Here is a 20,587-nt window from a genome sequence, read left to right on the forward strand (position 1 = left end):
TATTTTTGAGACTTTTTCAGAGGTGTTGATTGATGTCCAGATGGTGGACAAAGGAACAGAAACAACTAGAAATTCAGTGCATTATGATCTGGGTGTTTGTATTGTTCAGTCCATCTCCAGGACAAATGACAAGACACACATTTTACCTCATATCCAGGTCCATAGCTACCACTGAGGTCACGCTGTCTGTATTTTGGGAGATGTGGGGTATTTCACAATCTGTAATGATTTGCAAATTACAATTTTTAGTACAAATCTAGTCAGAAAATTGTTTGCCAGGATGATGATCACAGACTACATCAACATCATATTTTTAAATTTAGGCCCCCTGGTTCATTATATCAGATCCCACGGCATATATGTAATTTTGAGAGGGTGTAGTTTAAAGAAATCAGTCACATATTTAACTTGTACAATAAAATATATTTTACCGCATTTACTGGGGGAAAAAAAACACATTTGGTCACATTTTAAGACTTATTATGGAGTACAACTATGAGGCTACTTGTAAGTCATATTTTAACCAAACAAGGGAAAACAAACCAAAAAAGAAACAAAAAAAAACACACCTGTATCCTTGATTTGATTACAGTAGTTCATATTCACTGTTCAGGACATGATTGGGGTCAGAGACAATGTTGTTGACCAGCTTTAATATGTTGGTATTGTAGGATCATTCATAGAATCTCCAGGGTTTGACCTGCAATCTTTGATCCGATTGTCATTTAGTTGAGCTTACTTTAAAGTGTACCATGTTGTATTACTATACCGTAAAACACTCATCACAGAAGTAAAAAACAAAAGTAAAATTTTTCTACTCACCCCAAAAGACCTAAGGTGGTGGAGGAAATTAAATCTTTGTTTTGTCCTTTTGCAGACAGATCCAGTGCAACGTGGTCTCTCCAAGGTACCAAATGGTCTATAATTACCCTCTGGTATTTGTGGGAAAATAGCTGCTTGTTTTTTTTTTCATTATGGAGAATAATAGTAACAGTGTGAGATAATGTAATCTAGTGCAACAGCTCGGCTAACCTCTGCCTCATAATTAACCTGAGAGTTGAACCAGCACATCTACAGCACATGTTGACAGCAGTTTCAGCTTCACAGTAATTTCTGTTGTCCTTATGTTATTGTGCAACTCCAGTATGCCTTTTTGTCTGATATTACTATTATAAATGTCTGTATTTGATACAATTTCATTCACTTCCTGCAGCTCTTTGATAAACCGAAAAGTCATGTTTATTCATTATTAAATATTATTTATGGAACTTGTAGTGGCCTTGTTCAGATACATCTCTGCTGCTCATCATATGAAACAAAACAAACAGATACATTTGTTCCTCTAACAGATGTACGCAATCATCAAATTCAAGTGGTGCTCGGGGCCATGAGTGGAGTCTGCCTTATTGTAGGCCAAGTTCGAATCTGGAAGAGATCATGGTCAAGTAGTTGCTAGTTTGATTTTGTGTGCCGACGCTGGTTACAAAGAATCAATATCAAATCAAGGAGGGTTGAGTTTCCAGATAAGCCCTCTTGGCCACTCTGGCTATTCATCATAAGTCTGTAGAAACCTGATAGGTCAGAAGAAATTATATTCCAGCAGGAGTGGGGCCTCCTTATCTCTCCATAGCAGGGGAATAGGAGACATGCCGATCAATACCAGGCTGTTGTGTAGTACTTGCAATTATCAACAGCTGATTCTGTCCTCCCCCAGCTGCATCTTTTAATACCACATAATTACAAGTTTTGGGACAATGCCTGGTGAAAAGGGATTACAGCTCTGGTGAAGTATGCTTCATTCTTCTCTCAGCTTTGAAATAGCTACACTCTGTGAAAGAGGAGGATCAAACAATAACATCAAAAAGATTTTTTTTTCTTGTACAATTCATATTCTGATATTTAGCTTCAGTTACCATTGTGACATAAAAGAGTTTTAAGTGAAAACTTTCACCCGTAGTTGGTGAGCATATGTCAGCCACGAAAGTTAATTAAAACCTACAAAAATTAAGGGCTCGTAGGCAGAGGTGTGGACTCGAGTCACATGACTTAGACTCAAGTCAGAGTCAAGTCACAACTTTGGTGACTTTAGACTCCACTTGACAAACTCAAAAAACACTTGCAACTCGTTTTGGACTTTAACACCAATGACCTGTGACTTCACTTGGACTTGAGCCATTTGACTTGCAAGAGCAAAGATTAAAAAGTATGTTATTTTAAAAGTTTGCCACGACATCAGTTCCCCAGATCCACTTTGTTTGAACCAATCAGACAGCATCGAGTCAAGATATAAAAACTAATGACTACGAGGTCATTAGAAAACAAATTGCAGTATGCAAAACACACGGGTCAAAAATTAAAGTCAGAGGTGCAACAACTTCCAACTGTGTACAACATTTACAGTTGCACAAAAAACGGTAATGGTAACGCTAATATTAACAAAGTAAGAAAGCTAATACTTAGCTAACATTAGCTTAACAAGTAAGCAACTTTTTATAAACACAAATTTTAAAAAGTATTTATGATATTTGTTAATATATTATAATATTGCTTTGTTGTTAAAATGGTGTTACATTTTGTGAAAAGTGCATCATGACTTGTGTAGACCTTCAAACTTAAAGTTTAGGACTTGGGCCTTAACTAAGGACTTGTCAGGTTTTTTTTTTTTTTTGGTAAGATATTTTTAGGGCATTTTTGCCTTTAATTGATAGGACAGTGAAGTGTGAAAGGGGGAGAGAGAGAGAGAGAGAGAGAGAGAGAGAGAGAGAGAGAGAGAGAGAGACATGCAGCAAAGGGCCACAGGCTGGAGTCGAACCCAGCCCTTGTAGCCTACATGGGGCGCCTGCTCTATCCACTAACCCACCGACGCCCCAAGACTTGTCAGTTTTGACTTGGGAATTGGTGGCTTTGAAAATGTATGAAAAGGTGGACAAACTCTATTCGGCAAATTAAAGAAACTGATTTAGGTTGTTTTACTTCCTGTTTCCTGTCTGTTGCCTGTCTAGACTAGAGACTTGACTCAGGACTTGTCAGTCTTGACTGTAGACTTGACTCGGGTCTTGCGTGTCTTAACTTAGGACTTGACTCGGCACTTGTCACTCTTGCCTTGGGACTTGTCTGTCTTGACTTAGGACTTGTCCCAGGACTTGAGTGCAAAGACTTGAGACTTACTTGTGACTTGCAAAACAATGACTTGATCCCACCTCTGCTGGTGGGCAAAGGAGTAGGTTTTGTTTCAACACTGGTGAGGACTCGTGAAACAAGAGTTTCGGGGTCCTCCACCAGAGAATATGTGCCTTATCAATTTATGGTGTAAATGTCTTTAATTTTATTCAAACAAAAACCTCTGCTAAACTTTTATGTCTTTATTGGTCGTGACAAATGCACGATCTAAATATTGAGGGAGACGCCTATGCTAGTAGGCCTAATTTTTCTTTCAGCACCCTGTTCTCAATAAACTCCAGATAACAGATCTGAGCCCAGGTTGGTTTACCCTCCACACATCCCTGATCATCACTCAAAGGAAGAGTTCTTTTCCAACTTAGAGACATTTTTCAGTCTATTATGGCGCCAAATTGTGGGAGGTCGTAACAAATGAAGCAAGGGCTCCAACACCTCCTGTGGTATCCTGGCAGTAGCCTATCGCAGCCGGCTGAAGGGCATCTAATGATGGACCGGAGGCGGAGGCAACAAGGAGAGCGCCGGTGCTTCGGATAAACCAGGGAGTCTCACTTCCGACAGCCACCAGTTTAAGATCGGACCTATCTGCGACCTGAGCGAGGTTTTTACGCACAAAGTTTGATTTTACGCACCTATTTAATCCGGCTTTCAACTTTTACGCAAGAATTACCTCTTCTAACGTGTCGATTGTGGACTTAACGCAGTGTTTTTGGACTCTGAACATAAAGCCTTTCCTCCTGTGGAAGGATAACTGCTCCTGCTAGTGTTGCTGTGTTGTCTTAAGTGTGTGTGTGTGTGAGGCGACAGATTCAACCGGGACACCCATCCATCTACCTGAGAATCAGCTCAAACTGGAGCGTCTCTTTTGACACGAACTCATCAAAGAGCTCAGAAACAACTCGCTCTTAAACCTAAACGGACACCGAGATGCAGCATTTGGTGACAAACTTAAAGCCAAGGCTACTCCAAAACGCATGAGCCACTCAGGTCGGTCTGAACCATGTCGGAGGTGCTCGGAGTTGTGCGTAAAAGCAGCCGCACACCGGACAGGAAGTGAACTAATTATTATTAAACCCCATCCCTCATTTCCATATCTAGCGTGAGTTGGCTGGACCGCAGCCAATCACCCAGCGAAGGGCAGCAAGAGTCGTAAAAGCATTATCCTTCCTCCATCACAATTACACTGACATGCGCAATCTGCACGCGGGCATCAGCACCAGCCACCGCTCGCTTATTTCACCGACCCCGCTCCCTCTGAAGGGTCCCATTCGCTGCTTGTAGATGAGTCGGCGAAAGGCAGCAGCGAGTCGCAGAGAGAGATCAACATGTCCCGCCGCAAGCAAGCCAAACCGCAGCACCTCAGGTCAGAGGAGGAGGCGACACGGAGCGGACTCCTCTGCAGAAATGGTAGGTGTCCGGGAGGCTTTCAAACACTTTTACTGGCTTTACTAAAGCTGCTGGGAATAAACAACAACAACTATCATTTTAGAACAGCTTCATCTAAAGCATTTTAAAAAAGCGTGTTTAAGTAAAGGAATATGACAAAATTAACAAAGATGGTGTCTTTGGAAATGTATGAAAAGGTGGACAAACTCTATTCGGCAAATTAAACAAACGGATTTAGGTTAGTTTACTTCCTGTTTCTGTCTGACTCTTAATTATTTATTTTTTACATTTTAACATTATTTACTTTTCACACCTTATTTTGAAGCCGAACGAAACCTTGTTAGTATTCAAAAGTCCCCAAGAGTTGATCTCCTGGTCATGAAAAGGAAATTTAATTGCGCACATATTCAATACTTTTCATATTTTATTTGAAAAAAACAAAACAAAAAAACAACAACATTCAGATTGATTGACTGAAAACTGAAGGCACACTTCGGACTGTAGATGCAAACAAAACGATGGAACATCTCATGAATTAAATCATTTTCATATTTAATTAAATTTATGTATAACAGTTTTAGGGAGATAATTACCAACAAGGCCTGTGACTGTAAAATTCACCAAACTACAGAGTAAACAAATGGAAACAGCCACGAGGAAATGTATGTTAAGGTTTTTTTTCCTACAGATTATATTTGAGGTTATTGTGTGTTTTGGTTTGAGGCCTTCCTGTCAAAAACTTTCACATTTCAATGACATTTACATCATAAACCAGGAGAAAATAATCTGGGGAAAAATGTGGCCTCAAAGAAATTACTTTTATGATCCTAACAGTGTATTTACATGCACGAGGACTCATGTGTTTTACTCGTATACTTGATTAGCATCCCATATTTTCTGTACAAGTTATTTCATAAATAGGATGAAAAAGTAGAAAAAAAAGTAGATCAGATTTAATTGATCTCAGCATATTTTATCTCAATGTTTTACCCGGTGTGTGTAAAATAATAATTAAATTATCATCCTTGTACACGACTTGTAACTAGATCTTCATCATATTGCCGGCCTATGTTATGGTACACCATAATATAATTTCTAATATTTTAATATTTAATTAAACAATTAAATGTTCTCCTCATATATGTGCAGGGAAGCCTGACTGTTATTTGAACCGTTAATCAACATGAACCAGTGAGCACTCACTCACACCAGCACCAATATTTTAACAATAAATTCACTTTTAAACTGTTGGATGTGTGTTTATCCAAAAATTGACTGAATTTTAAACAGACTTTGGCCTGCGTTCTTTGAATTTGGTGCAAAGTCTTTGAGAAAAAGGGCTCACCTGGCTTGAACTGACAGCTCATAAATCTAAATTAGTCTGAATTAATCTCATGTAATATGATTCATTTCATGTTTGTGTATTTATTTATATCACTTCAGTCACAGGCGCATTTCTCTAAAGCAAAAGGCCTGCAACACAAAGCCAGTTTCACACATTAATTCCAATCATTATCATCTCAGTTCTTGGTCCATGTTTGATTTATTTAGTTTTATTTGTGGCTGTGAAAAGGTGTCGAGTGTGGGACAGGCCTTTCTCACTCAGGCCCTCCCACCACCCTGCAGCCAGGCGGGGGGCTCCGCCACTCGGAGATGGGCTTTGATTGAGCCTGCTGACTTAACCTTTGTCAGCCTCACCCTGTGAGGGCCAAGTGCTCCATGTCTGGATCATAATACAATTAGTACATCTGAACCGTTGACCTCTGCAGCCCGGAGGTCACGCAGAGAGGCAAAGAGGCATTAACACTGAGGCTGAGAGTCTGTTTGCTTTTCAGCTGCAGCTTCATGATTTCTCTTTTTCTCCTCTCATCGCCAAACAAACCACACAGCAAGAAACAGACATAAATCTGTTTTCTGCTCCTGCCGTTATGGATGGAGCGAGGATGACATTTTGAAAGACATTTCTATTGGTGTTATTATATTTGGAAATATATTCAGAGCTTTAAATCAGAGCTGATCTTTTCTTTGTTTTTCCTGGAGATAAATCTCACAAAGTGCAGGCAAAATCCTGAGCTAAAACAGTGAAAGTGTTTTCGCTCCTGTGTTTGCTGAATCGCCTTGGTGATCTTCAGACCACCCACATGGTGAGCCAGCGACTCTGATTATTTACCTCTGACCAGTTTGACTTTCAAATAGATTTTACCCACTCAGCTGTGGTTACACTCTGCTTTCATACACTAACAAAAAAAATTAAAATCAGTTTTCATTATCTCACATGGGAGACAGGTGGAAGCTAAAACCTGTAATGTATTAACAAACTTATTGCTAATTAATACATACACACACTGTGTGTGTTTGTGTGAGGATTTGTTGAGTGTACTGGTTGTAATTGTAAATACACCAGTCTGTGTTTAGCTTGAGCACACTGGGACTCATTCTTTCAGGTGGTGAAACATAGTGATAATCGGAGTGTATTGACTACACTTGGAGACACAATACACACACACACATGCACACAAACACGTAAACTATGTGAACATACGGGAGCACTTACACATTCATGGTAAATTCAGCACAAACACGTGCACGCTTAATTGTCCACTTTTACTGCATTTAGGAACAAAGGTGCAGCACATATGTCGGCCACACACACACACGCAGTTTGCTGTTTTATTTTTTGATTAATGACAGTGTGGCAGAAATAAAATTATTTTTTCAAAAAGTAAGTAAATTATTGTCACATTGTAAACAGAAATGTTTGCGAAAATATTAAATGAAAAAAAAAATCGAAACCTCGCAATATCTCGTCTTCAGCTTTTGGTCCTTTTTAAATAGTTATTGTTAAACTGGTGCAAGGAAGCCCGAGTGTATGTAACAACAATTTACTATTGATTTCCTCAAATGTTTCCATCTGGTATTGCTGTCTGTTTCTTAATGGGCCAAAGCCTGAACAGATGCAACAGTGATTCTAAAGTGTGAAATCTTAAAGATAATCATCAAACAGACGGAAAAGAGAGTTTTATTGAAATGTGTTAGACATGTGATATGTGCTGCATACGGCATTTTTAACATTGGATTTAAAAAGTAACAGTGGGTTGACTTTGCAGTGCGTTAGGGATTAAAACAGCAAATTCAGATCTTATATCCTGTTCACATTCACATCATGGTATTTTGGATCTTTTATTGTTTTCCTCTGCTTGTGTTTTCCTGTAGATTTGGAGCTTGATGACATGTAAAAGTGGCAAATTGGGTGTCAATTAAAGCTATTATTCACTACGTTGAGCTCTATCATGTGGATGAATACATTAGTTAAGTTTATTTTATTATTTGATTTGACAGGGACAGTGCATATTAATGGACACTGCTTTAAATACCCCAGAATTAGCCAAAACACTAGTTTTTATCTCTGACCCTTACACAGATTTAAAATAGACTCCCTAAAAGTAAAAGAACAAAACAAAAAAAGTAAAATAAGACAAAATTATTGAAAAAGGTGCAAGCAGCAATTCAAACACTCATGAAACTGACAATTTACAGTACAATATATTGACATTAATGATGATATAATTAAAAATGACATGACATCTATCGATTGCATTGTGTTGTTGATGCAGAATCCCAGTTGTGTTCGTCTGGAGCAAAAACACAAGTTTATCAGTCTGAGCGCAATTAATGATACAGTAATAATAATCTCTTTATAGCATGTTTCACACTGCTTAAAATATCAAATGGCTGCGATGTTCTGCATAAAAACACACCACCAGAACAGGGAAGTATTTTACAGTTTAACTGCCAGCTGACTTCACAGCATCTGACTAAACTTCATGTTTTATGAACAGTTTAGACAACTACAAACACGTTGCTGTGAACAAAATATAGAAAATGCACTTTTTTTTGCATAAAGATGAGACACGGTAGTGAAACATGAAAATGCTCACCAAAAAAATCAATATTCTGTATGGAATTTCATTATCTGTGTGAATGCACAATCGAGAGGTCAGATAACTTTATTGAACCTTATTGATTTTTGGGGAAGATTATTAACATCTGAAAACAGGGGGTGTGAGTTTTTGTCAACACTTTAAAGCAATGTCACTGGGGCCTGCTGCATTTTTACGATTACAAGTGGTATCACAGAAAGAAATTATTCATCTGCTGTTAACATTTAAATAGTAACAAAAACTTTGACTTAGATATAATATCATTTAAAATATTAATAAAGAAAAGTAAGTGGCTATTATTTGTAGTTAAAACTTCCCTTCAAGTTTCCTCTTAAGCAGCTTGATAGTTAGAAAAAGCATTTCCACACTGTGTATCAATATTATATATGCAGTATGTTTATACAGTGTTTGGACTGGGTGACATATAGGAATATAAAATGTTTCCTTTACATCAAATGATCTGTAAATATATGTTTTACATCTTTTTATAAAAACCTTGTAATTCAGCTCGACATGTTTGTTATCTCTGGACACTTTGGGATCGCTTGTGGAATTTCAAGTTCAGTGAGTTTGAACAATGCTTGTCCACACAACACGAGTTTGGAAAGATGGACTCACTGCTGTGTGTGTGTGGAGATTAATTACAATGTGATAGAGGAAAATTTGCCCCTCTGGTGAAATATCAGGACGATGAATTGTCAATTATGCATTCTTAATCTGTCTTTTTTTTTTTTCATGTTTTCAGGCATCGTGGAGGGCATGGACAGGGTGGAGAGCAATGGAGGCTGCCACAGCAGTGAGGAAACACACGTCTGTGACAAATGCTGTGCTGAGTTCTTCACTTGGACTGAACTGAGGGAACATCAGAAAGTCTGCACTGAGGATCCCTTGGTGCTGATAGTGAAGGACAACGAGGGGATGCCAGCTCCTGAGGAATCTCCTGTCGGACCTTCTCCAGTTCCTAGTGTGGCATCCAGTGACTCGTCTGCAGTGGAGTCCACAGACGCTGGCTTTGAGCTGAATGACAATGACAGTCTGGACAATTTAGAGGAAGGCTTGGAGCGTGATGAAGCCATGGAGCTTGAGCATCGCCCACAGGACACTACAACCTCAAGCCCTCAGCATCAAGATTCAGCTGAGTCCATTTCCCCTCAGATGCCAGGTGCTGGCAGCTACGGCATGCCGAGTACAAACGTGACGCTGGAGATCCTTCACAGCACCAGGGTGGCTGTTGCTCAGTTCTCCCAGGGGATCAGCAACAGCGGTACTGGAGGGAAGGCAGCTTCAGCAGCCATCCCGGTGATCCTGGAGCATCTTCTGGCTCTGCAGCAACAACAAGTCCACCAGCTGCAGCTTATTGAGCAGATCTGCAGCCAGGTAGCCATCATGAACAGACAGCCAACACAGGCAGCGTTAAACCCAGTCTCCAGATCTCTGTCTCTGGCACCTAACCCTTTCCCCTCTCAAGGCATCATTGCTCCTCCCATCCTGCCACTGTCAGGAACGATGCCCTCAGCCATCAATGGACAGGCTGCTGTTTCCTTGTCCTCTGTGCTTGACAAGTCACAAAGTCTCCCCTCACAAACTGTATGTGGGCAGTCCAACTGTAGAGATGTAACATGTACCTCAGCTTCCTCAGAAAATTCAACCCCATCGCTCTCCAGCTGCAGCAGCAGGATCTCCACTTTACTGCCACACACCAGCAGCATTAGCTGTACTCAGACACTGAGCTCCTCCAGCCAGCTCCCCCTGGCGCAGAGCAGCCTCCTCAGCTCATCCTCCAGCCTGCCATTTCTACCTCAGAGCCCCCCCAGCAGCGTCATTTTCCCCAACCCCTTGGCGAGCATAGCCGCCACAGCTAATGCACTTGACCCTCTCTCAGCCCTCATGAAGCACAGGAAAGGGAAACTGCCTAACGTGCCCTTGTTCGAGACGAAGCCCAGCCCGGAGGAGCCCTTCTTCAAGCATAAATGCAGGTTCTGTGCCAAAGTGTTTGGCAGTGACAGCGCTCTGCAGATCCACCTGCGCTCCCATACAGGAGAGCGGCCCTTCAAATGCAACATCTGCGGCAATCGCTTTTCCACAAAAGGGAACTTAAAGGTGCACTTCCAGAGGCACAAAGAGAAATATCCTCATGTTCAGATGAACCCCTACCCGGTGCCAGAATATCTAGACAATGTGCCAACAAGTTCTGGGATTCCCTATGGAATGTCCATCCCTCCAGAAAAACCTGTCTCCTCATGGCTGGACAGCAAACCTGTTGTAGCAACTCTGCCAGCCACTATGGGTCTTCCTCTTTCCTCCACTATTACCAGTATCGGAGGCTCAAATGACCCTGTAAGTGTAACACCATCCGTTAAATCTCCCTACCAGCCAGCTCCTGGTGAATGTGTATCTTTGTCACCTAACCACAGAGGCAGTGAGGCTCATTTCTCTCCTGTTTCAGAGTCTCCGCAGTCAAACCGTGAGACAGAAGCGTCCAATATACTGAAAACAGAGGGGGTACATCTGCCCCAGAACTGCTCCCTGAGACTGAGAGCCAACCTGGTAACAGATGCAACCAGCACTATGATCCCATCTGTGACCACCACGCCTGAACCCGTCACCTCAGCGTCCCCTGTCTCCAACTCTCCACCTCTCTCGTTCAACTCGGACGAAACTAAATTCCCAACCGGTGGTTTCCTGGACTCTATGCAAACATCTGAAACCTCAAAGCTTCAGCAGCTGGTGGAGAACATTGACAAAAAGATTACAGACCCCAACCAGTGTGTCCTCTGTCACCGCGTCCTCAGCTGTCAGAGCGCGCTGAAGATGCACTACCGCATTCACACCGGGGAGAGGCCCTTCAAATGTAAAGTGTGCGGCAGGGCTTTCACCACCAAAGGCAACCTGAAGACTCACATTGGTGTTCACAGAGAAAATCCCCCAGTTCAGGTGCAACACTCGTGTCCCATTTGCCAGAAGAAGTTCACCAACGCTGTCGTGCTTCAGCAGCACATCCGCATGCACATGGTCGGACAGATTCCAGACTCGACCCTGGTGGACGGGCTGCAGGAGACAGATGGCGATGTCTCCTTCAATGAGAGGAACTTTGACAGTCTCAGTAGCAATGACAATGACCTCATTGATGATATTTCAATGGAGGATGATAATGACGAAGAGGAAGAGGAGGTAGAAAATATGGAGGAAGTTGTAAACCCATCTAAACCCTTAATCTCTGAATGTAACTCTCCTCCTAAGTCCTCTGTTGTTTCAAGTATAGCTGCACTGGAGAACCAAATGAGGATGATTGACTCGACTGTAAGCCTGACCAACTCCTTCAGTATAAAGTCCCTAACAAATGGTTTTAATGACAGCAGCCATCACAGCGTTAAATGCTCTTTATCGGAGAAAAAGGTGGAGCATTGCAGCCTAAACAGCCCGAATGTGTCAGAATCCTCCAGTTCACCTCGTGTATCAGTGTCTCCCATTCAAAGCAACTCAGAAGGCATGACGATCAAATCACCTGCAGTGAGCAACAACAGGCCAGAATCCCAAGAGCCTTTGGCAGCATCAGTGAAGAGAGAGCAATCTGAGTCTCCTAACTCTGCATCAGCAGCAGCAGTGGCCCAAGAGCTGAGAGGGATACAGGCCAGCAAGCTGTGCGTGAAAGAGGAGACTCCTTATAGTATGTCATTCCAACTGAGCAGAGAAAGAGGTACATTTAGTGTTAAAATGAAAATGCTCATAGCCTACTAAAGTTGTTTGAATAATGTTTCAGTATGATGGGGAAAACCTTATTTCTGCATTCTCATTTCAGCTGCAGGTCAAAGCATTCCCAGCCTGGTTACCAGCACGTCATCAGGCCTGATAAAAACCGAGGTTAATGGTCACAGTCAACCCCACAACCCTTCCGAAGGGCAGCACCCACCATTCAGCATTCACATCCCCCCGGCTTATGCATCCGTTGGCAGCCCAGGAATGACCTCCCTGCTCGGCCCTGCTCCTCCTCGTCGGACACCGAAGCAGCACAACTGCAACGTCTGTGGGAAGAACTTCTCGTCGGCCAGCGCCTTGCAGATCCATGAGCGCACGCACACCGGAGAGAAACCGTTTGTCTGCACCATCTGCGGCAGAGCTTTCACCACGAAAGGCAATCTTAAGGTAGATAAAGGAGGTTTTTCTCCAGGATGTTTTTCTCTTTCTCTCTTTAGATTCAAGCTTTGTTGCCATATTTAATGATAAATATCTGCCTTTTGTAAAGTATTAGATGATCCACTTCCTGGGTCTGTCTTACAGTATGTTAATGCAGGCAGCATATGGCAACAACATAACCTCCCATGTTCTCTTACATCAATATTCTCTGTGTCTTCACTAACAAACATAGAAACATAGAAAGCAAAGCCAGTTTGTAAATTGTAAGTGTTGTTAAACTTCCTGTTAAAACACAGGTCATTCTGCTTTTATCAAAATGTGTACAAACTTTACATTACAACATATTTACTCATAATAATACAAGTATAATTTAGCAAAAGTAAGAAAATTAGCAACACTTGAAGTGTTAATGGGCACCTTTCAAAATAAAAGCAGTCTATGCTTAATCCACATAAGATTCAATAGCATTCAATAGTCAGTCATTTCTAATAAGAATTATAATAATTAAGTGCCCCATCTGTCCTATGATGTTTTTTCTCAGTCTTTTCCTCTCCACTAAAATAGATGAATACCCCCCATCCGCCAACACCAAAAAAATTGTTTAATGTTTTTTTTTTGCTTATTTGCTTTTTTGAATGTCTATAGCATGTCTGCTCTTGACCACAAGTCTCTGCTAGTTGCAATATCTATAGAAAATTTGAAATAATGATAAAGCCATCAGTCATCTGACTTCATCTTTAAAATGGTTTATTGTACATTTTGTCTCTTTTTTTGGCAAATTACCTGCAATCAAAATACAAGTGTAGGAGGTCAAGAGAGAGAGTCTGTAACCATAACTGTACAAAAGTGTACAAAAAAAGCAATTATGTTTAATGGATAGTGAAAAGGCTACCAGATGTTGCTGGGGGAGGGAGACAAAGCGAGTGTGGAAAGAAACGCAAATGATTTAAAAGGCACGGGATTATTTACACATTATCAGGTGTGTTTTATTAACAAGATATCAATACTTAATTTTTAAATATCACAGTTATCGTCAATACCGGTATATCATGACGACCCAAGCTGCAACTTACAATTATTTTCCCAACTGATTAGTCTGCTGATTATTCTCTCATCAATCAGTTGATTATTTTGTTCACAAAATGTCAGAAATAATTTAAAATGTGCATCACGGTTTCCCAAAGCGACATCTTCAAATTGATTTTTTTTGTTGAGTCATAAGCCCCAACCCGAGGATATTTCAATTTAATGTCATATAAGACAAAGAAGAATAGGGAGGATAAAGCCCCAGTTGAATGTAGTGGGCTTAGTGTTCACTGGGACCACTCATGTTACACACGTTTACATTTCGAAATAAGATCAGTCACCAAATCTAATATCTTGTATGTCATTTTCAGGTTCATATGGGAACTCACATGTGGAACAACGCACCAGCCAGGAGAGGCCGGCGGCTGTCAGTAGAGAACCCCATGGCGCTGCTGGGTGGAGAGGCAGCAAAGTTTGGGGAGATGTTTCAGAAGGACCTGGCAGCTCGAGCGATGAATGTAGACCCTGGATTTTGGAACCGCTATGCGACAGCTATCGCTAACAGCCTGGCCACGAAGAACAACGAGATCTCAGTGATTCAGAACAGGGGCATCTCTCAGCTTCACCCTCTGACTGCAGGCATGGACAGAGTGAGCACTGCAGGAAGTCCAATAACCAGTCTAACCAAGGCAGGCATGGACCTGGGAAATAATAGGCATTTTTCAATGCTGATTGATGACAGCAAAGAAATTGGAATCAACTGAAAATAAAAAAGATGAATGGAGACGTAATACTTATGCAATCTATTATGGACATTAAAATATTTGTAAAACATCTTGTTTGTTCTTATGTATTATATATAGACTTGAAAAAGAACTTTTTATCAATTGAGAGAGAATAGTAGGGAATTCACATTTTGCTATTTTACTTTGCCGTCATTTGTGAATGTTTTTTTTTTCTATACATTAAAGAAGTTGTTTAACTTGTACCTGAGAGAATTCCTAAGGTGCTCAGACATATGGTTGCTCTGAAGAAGGGAACGATATGTTCAAATCAATAATGCAAAGAGTCTGTTATCTCCTCTGGACAGCTGCCCAGTGCTGCTAGCTGGTGCAAAGCACAAACCATGCCCGTACATACCCACAATTACCAATTGCAATGAGCTATTGTCAATGTTATGATGAGAAATTGTCATTCTTAAACAACAGTTGGACCGAATAAAAACTAGAACAAACAGTCTGTATGTTCACTTCACAACCTCACTGTATAAAAACGGAGAAGAGCTTACTAATTTCACACAGTGCTTGATAGAAATTACATCAAAGTAAAAAGTTACACATAGACTGTGCTCTTTCATTTCATGCTTCAATTCATGCTTCTCCATAACTTCTTTTACCAGCTTTACCTCTCTTTTGAATTCATGTATTAAGTACATAAGTAAGCATTTTTTCCCCTGCAAACAAACAATTTCTGGATAACGGTAAACATGACGGGTCAAGCGTGTGCAGATGTGCATTCATACACAAAATGCATATGTCAACACGTCTTTGTGTCTTCTTTATCTTTTTTTGGTTCTTCTTGTAGGCCTGCAGCAAAACTGCACCCTTCTCAGTAATAATAATAATAACAATAATAATAATAATAATAATAATAATAATGACAAATTTAAGAATATATATGTCCAGGGTGTATATACGGTGGAATCACTTTTCAGTTTGCACAAGCATAAATTAGCCTAGTTCTGATTAAATTTGTGTGTTTTTTTAATTCATCTTTTTTAATCATCGCTTTCTGATATTAATAAACTTCATGATATAACTGATGCACATCTTGCTGCATATCAGCACTATGAGCCACTATGAATACAGACAGGTACTTTTCAGAGACTAACTCATCCTTTATTGGGAGCACCATCATGAAGTGGAAGTTTTTCAGATCCAGATTTCCTCGGAAATGGGCGTTGCAGATTATTAAGCTGATATATCTGAAATATTATCTGGCACTTCAATGAAAAATAAACAAGTGGTTAGCTTTGGGCTTGTTGATAAGAATAAGGGTGGGTTTAGGGAGGACTTAAACTTTTTAGGGAGGATTTAACTTTTCTAACTATATGGAAAAACAGTCAAGGGTCACTTATGAGCTTTGCGGAGCTTTCAACCGCATCTCACGATCCTTATCATCATTTGCCCTAAATTCATGTTCTTCGGATCACTCATGTTTCATTCCGGACCCTCGGAAAGCGGAAAATCCCTATAGTTGCATTCAATAAGGCCCGCTTTTCGTAAGTAGACACATTCTTTGTTAGTTTAAATTAGTTTAAAAAATTCAATGCCCACGCACTACGTTGTGCTGCACCAATAGAATAACGTTGAAATGGAAAATACGCGAAAAATACGAATCTCTCCAGTCTTATATCTCGCATTTCAGTGCTTCTACTTTTCCGCACAGTATTGAACGCAGCATAAATCCCAAGCGTTTTTTTAACGTGACGTCAGAATGTGTACTGCCCAGCCAAGATGGCTGACAGTATCCCGTTAAATCCGGTGCAGAAGAACTCGAAGAGAATCCCGTATTACAACTCAGCCAGACTTTCAAGGTATGGAGAGGCTAGTGGGCCTATTGTTTCAGTCGCGTACTAAAGAAAGAGCTGTTTGTCTGACATGTTCACATTTAGCTGTCTCGCCCGCTCCCGGGGTCCGTGTTTGTGTTCCGGTCGTGGCTGTTAGCTTGTACAGCTAGCACCGCTTCTGACAGCCCCTTCGCATTTTCTCCGTTTGACAGCTGCTTCGTTTGCTCACACCATCATTCATAAAGCTAAAAAACCATCTCATATTCATTCTGTCTTTACTAGGCCAATACCACAAACTCTATAACGTCCTAGTGTGCGTTATGTAGTGATAGTTATCTGTTGACCACTGCATCGCTCAGTCCCCTCCTGGCATTTAATTTAAAGTCACATGATAGCACCTCTGCGTTAAACAAGTTCGTCACATGTTATTAAAGTGTTGTTGGTTACTGTAGCATTCATTTACCAGCTTGTTCATTTTTCAGACTGGACGAGGCTGAGCTATAAAAGCCCTCAGGGTCAGGAATGGACAGGAAGTGAACTAGTCGCATGACCAGGTACCTTTAGACCAAGTGGTAGGATGTTACTGAATGTTTACACAGTTTGAGTATGTGTAATTGGTAGCCCATTACAATGTACATACCGAAATTGGCTCTGCATATAAGCAGTTCCTGTTGAGTTGCGATGGTGTTTATTTACCTCACATTCAAATTTAGATCACAAGAGAAACACCTGCCTTTCTGTTTTCCCTTCTCTTGGTTTCAGTAATAAAATTCATGTGACAGTTTATTGGGCCATGTGAGTAATATGTCTGACCTCACAGTGCAGATCACACTGCTGGGTCAGCTACAGAGCAGAGGTCCTGAAGCTGGTAAAGCCACACTACTAAAGCTTTTCCACCGACACAGGAAGCAATTGTTGGCAACGATGCCTGTGCTGCACCGGAGAGCCAGCAAACCTTTTTACAAACCAGCCCACGTCTCTACTAGATTTAGAGTTGAATTATTATGTAATCAGGTGTGGGAGCTCTATAGCAAGGAACACTATGGCTATTAATGTACCTTGTTGGCAAGCCCCAGCAGTGTGTAAACACAACACAAAACAGTGATGAGAAGTTGGTGGTTGCCTCAAGCACAGTGGTTGCTGAAGTCAGAGATTCAAGAGTTGATTTGCAGGTTTTGAGCCAAATCCAGCAGGTTCTTGCTCTATCTAACACCCATTCTAAGTATTCAATATGTGTAATCCCTTCAGTCTACAGGGCTTGTCTTTTTAAAAATTCCACTTGTTGTAGAGACTCTCCTCATATTTAGGTATAGGTCTTAGCTTTTCTTTGCAAACTATCGGTTGACCTTTCTTCTGTCTTGATACCTGCTAAGTAAAACTATCCTGTTTTCTCTCATACAGAATAGTTTTGCTCTAACCTTTTTTTTTTCATTACTTTTTATTAGGTTGTCTTTTAAAGAACAGGCATAAGTGCCAAGTGGACATAAAAACACACTTAAGCTAATCTACATATACACACATGTATACGCATACACACATACATATATACACACGTGTGTATAAACACGCACTTCTATAAATGTACACATTCTAATCAACCTCTATTGATTCTGCACTTAGAGGAAAGGGAAATTATTTTAGATTTGGAAATATGCCCATAATACATTGCTACTATACAAAAGTCAGGCCTTATAGTTGACACGTGGGTAAGTCATTTTTACCTATTTTCATTAAAAATATCAATTTGGCTTTTTAGTTTAAATGTAATTCTCCCCATCATGTACATATTATAGACTAAGTCGATCCACTTATTTTAGCTATTTTCTTGTCAAAGCAATTTTACATGCCGCTAAGAACACCCTTAACAAGTATGTATCTTGCTTTGCAACGTGATGCTCCTCTAGATCACTGAGGTACATTATTTTCAATTTCAATTTAAAAACTGCTTCCAGGTCACTGTGTACACTCCTAAAAATGGAGACACAGAGGGGCAATTCCAGAAAATGTGGAAATGGTTTGCCACTGTGCTTCCAGAGGCTCTCCAGCAGGCAGTCTGATTAGAATAGTTAGTCTTATAGTTTTGCTCTAATCGTAAGCCATTTTCCTCTCTCCTTTCTGCTCGCTATCTTTCTAATTGCAGTGCTTTTCACTTTTCAGTTTATATGGTGACAACATAAACCCACTCTCAACATCATCTACTTCTTGGTTCTGCACTAGCTGAAATAGGGCTTGGAATGGAGCCAGTTTTACCTGCTGTGATCCATCATTTTGTGGCAGATACACTTTTAGCAAATTTAGATTCAGTTAAAAATAACCATTATCTGCATCTTTATGGTGGAAATAACATTAACGTTGACCTTCACGACCACCTTATACTCATGTTTTCACTGTTCACATCTTGTTTGTCTAGTTTAACAGAATTTGTCACTGTAAGTTGCCTTGCATTGAGTGTGTTAATGTTCTTTGTGCATGTACGTACTGTACTGTAAGACTATGAATGTATGTTGTGTTGTGTGTGATGTCGTGCTAGATTAAATCACTTGATCCTCCCATTCTCAGCAAACTCACACCCTCCCACATGGAACTCATACTGTCAGAGCTACGTGACTTTCAGAGTTTTCAGCTATATTCTCTGCTGTAAAAGTTACTCCACCAAAATATGTTTTTAAAAAGCACTCTGTCATTACAGATATATTTATATGGGCAAATAAAACTGATAGGATTTGAAATAAAGGTTTCACAGACTGTTTCTCAAATCAGATGGAGGATTAAATGCTCCAAATTTAGAATTAAATCATCTCATCACCCAAATATTTTATTTGTACCACATAGTCAGATGTAAAAAAAAAAAAAAAAGGTTATTGCCTGCAAATGTTTTCAAAACAATTCTGTGCCGAGCAATGCAGAATCTTTCATGCACATGGAATGTTTTAAACAAAATGTTGATCTCCTTTCACTCAGACAACAGTGGAGGAAATAATAATTTGCTAATAATTTTGTTGGTGCTTTTACAGAATTTTATGATAATCAAACTTTAAAAAAAACAGTATCTGTAATAAACTTTTGAAAGAAGGACTTGGAGAGACCAAACATCTGGGAAGAGGGAATGCTTGAATTCAACAGCGTTATTACAGTTAATAATAAGATTAATCTGTGGTTAGTCCAATATAAATATTGTAAGATAATCAGACTTCATTACTTATTTTAATGTTTACATTGCTGACAAGATTAGAGATCTGGGCACAGATTCAGAATTACTCAACAAAATGCACTGTATAAATATTACAGTTGTACAGCTGGGATCTGCGTTGTAAATAGCACTACAGACCGAGTATTGCCTGCATTCTGGGATTGTTGTGAAAAGTTATTGGGCTTTTCTTTGACTGGGGTCAAACTTTCATCTTTCAGGCTAAACCACATGATGTAGTGAGATAATGAAATGTGTTTAAGAAAAGTAAGAGCTGGGAATCCTCAAACCATCCAGTATTTGCCCCGAGTAATCGTGGTGCAGAGCCTTACTGAAGGTGTTTCTCACAGTCCACACTGGATAACATGGTGCAAGGATAGATAACACGTTGTTTTAGGACTGAAAGTCCTCTTGATTACTGGGGTATCATTATCTCTGGTTCTTGAACTTAAATTGCAGGAGTTGTCAGCTGTAACAGAAAATCAGGTTGTACCAGTTTCTGTAAGTTGACATGTTGAGCAGCTCTGGAGGGCCGTGTCACTGAGAACTAAGATCAGAATGCCGCTGATGTTAGTTTTATGTTTGTTCACATGTTCATTTTCTTTTTTTAAATACAAGACATCCATTCATGTACAGCAGAGTGACTTTTCAGCCTGCTGATATACCCGAGTTTTCGAAATTTAGATTTTCTTTTGGGCAGCCTACCCAGTAGATACCCAATGGATCTGCCACCACCCAAACATATTTTCTGTATTTATTATATTTTCCTTTAAAGGGCCAGTGTGTAAAATGGGTTGAAAACAGTGACATCAGTGGTCAAATTCTAGATTGCAGGGCTCACTCGCTCACCCCTTCCGTCAGGTAAATGACGGCGGCCTCGTGGGGACAAAAAGCCTTGCGCATGAGTTTTTCAGGAGTAGGTCTATCTAGCGAGGAGGTGAATATTTATTTAGAAATCTAAACCATGTTACGATATTGTAATGAATCCCTCATGAGCAGAAAAAGGCCAGTTTATTTGAGCACTCCAAAAACTCCGGTAACACTCCAGGGGGTAAAAGACTCCGTCCCAAACTCTGACTCTTCTAGCGTAACACACACACTTCATACACACATACTCGTTTACAATACAGAGTGGGGACCCCCTCCCCTCTCTGCTCCACCAATCTC

At 40.3% G+C, this 20,587-nt stretch overlaps 2 protein-coding genes across 4 annotated transcripts in view; both read left to right on the plus strand.

The window, feature by feature from the left end:
* Positions 1-3,673: 3,673 nt before the first annotated feature.
* Positions 3,674-14,897, plus strand: sall3b (spalt-like transcription factor 3b). The gene is made up of 4 exons (XM_050035167.1): positions 3,674-4,584; positions 9,250-12,201; positions 12,304-12,647; positions 14,036-14,897. Exons 1-4 carry the CDS (start codon positions 4,503-4,505, stop codon positions 14,426-14,428), a joined length of 3,771 nt encoding a protein of 1,256 aa, XP_049891124.1. The 5' UTR covers positions 3,674-4,502; the 3' UTR covers positions 14,429-14,897.
* Positions 14,898-16,138: 1,241 nt separating this feature from the next.
* atp9b (ATPase phospholipid transporting 9B) overlaps positions 16,139-20,587 on the plus strand; it is a 60,786-nt gene continuing 56,337 nt past the window's right edge. For 2 of the 3 annotated variants that reach the window (XM_050034258.1, XM_050034255.1), the window contains exon 1: positions 16,139-16,260. In XM_050034258.1, coding sequence (XP_049890215.1) covers positions 16,181-16,260 — 80 coding nt within the window. In that variant the 5' untranslated portion in view covers positions 16,139-16,180. Of the gene's footprint in view, positions 16,261-16,715; positions 16,788-20,587 lie in introns of all 3 variants that reach the window. The other variant, XM_050034257.1, reaches the window with a different exon arrangement.

This window comes from Epinephelus moara, chromosome 22, assembly GCF_006386435.1.
Source record: "Epinephelus moara isolate mb chromosome 22, YSFRI_EMoa_1.0, whole genome shotgun sequence".
Taxonomy (NCBI): Eukaryota; Metazoa; Chordata; class Actinopteri; order Perciformes; family Serranidae; genus Epinephelus; species Epinephelus moara.

Coding starts and splice junctions, on each gene's coding strand:
- sall3b (XM_050035167.1), top strand. CDS start 4,503: ATGTCCCGCCGCAAGCAAGCCAAACCGCAGCACCTCAGGTCAGAGGAG. Junction 12,202..12,303: donor CCAACTGAGCAGAGAAAGAG/GTACATTTAGTG, acceptor TTCTCATTTCAG/CTGCAGGTCAAAGCATTCCC. Junction 12,648..14,035: donor CCACGAAAGGCAATCTTAAG/GTAGATAAAGGA, acceptor TGTCATTTTCAG/GTTCATATGGGAACTCACAT.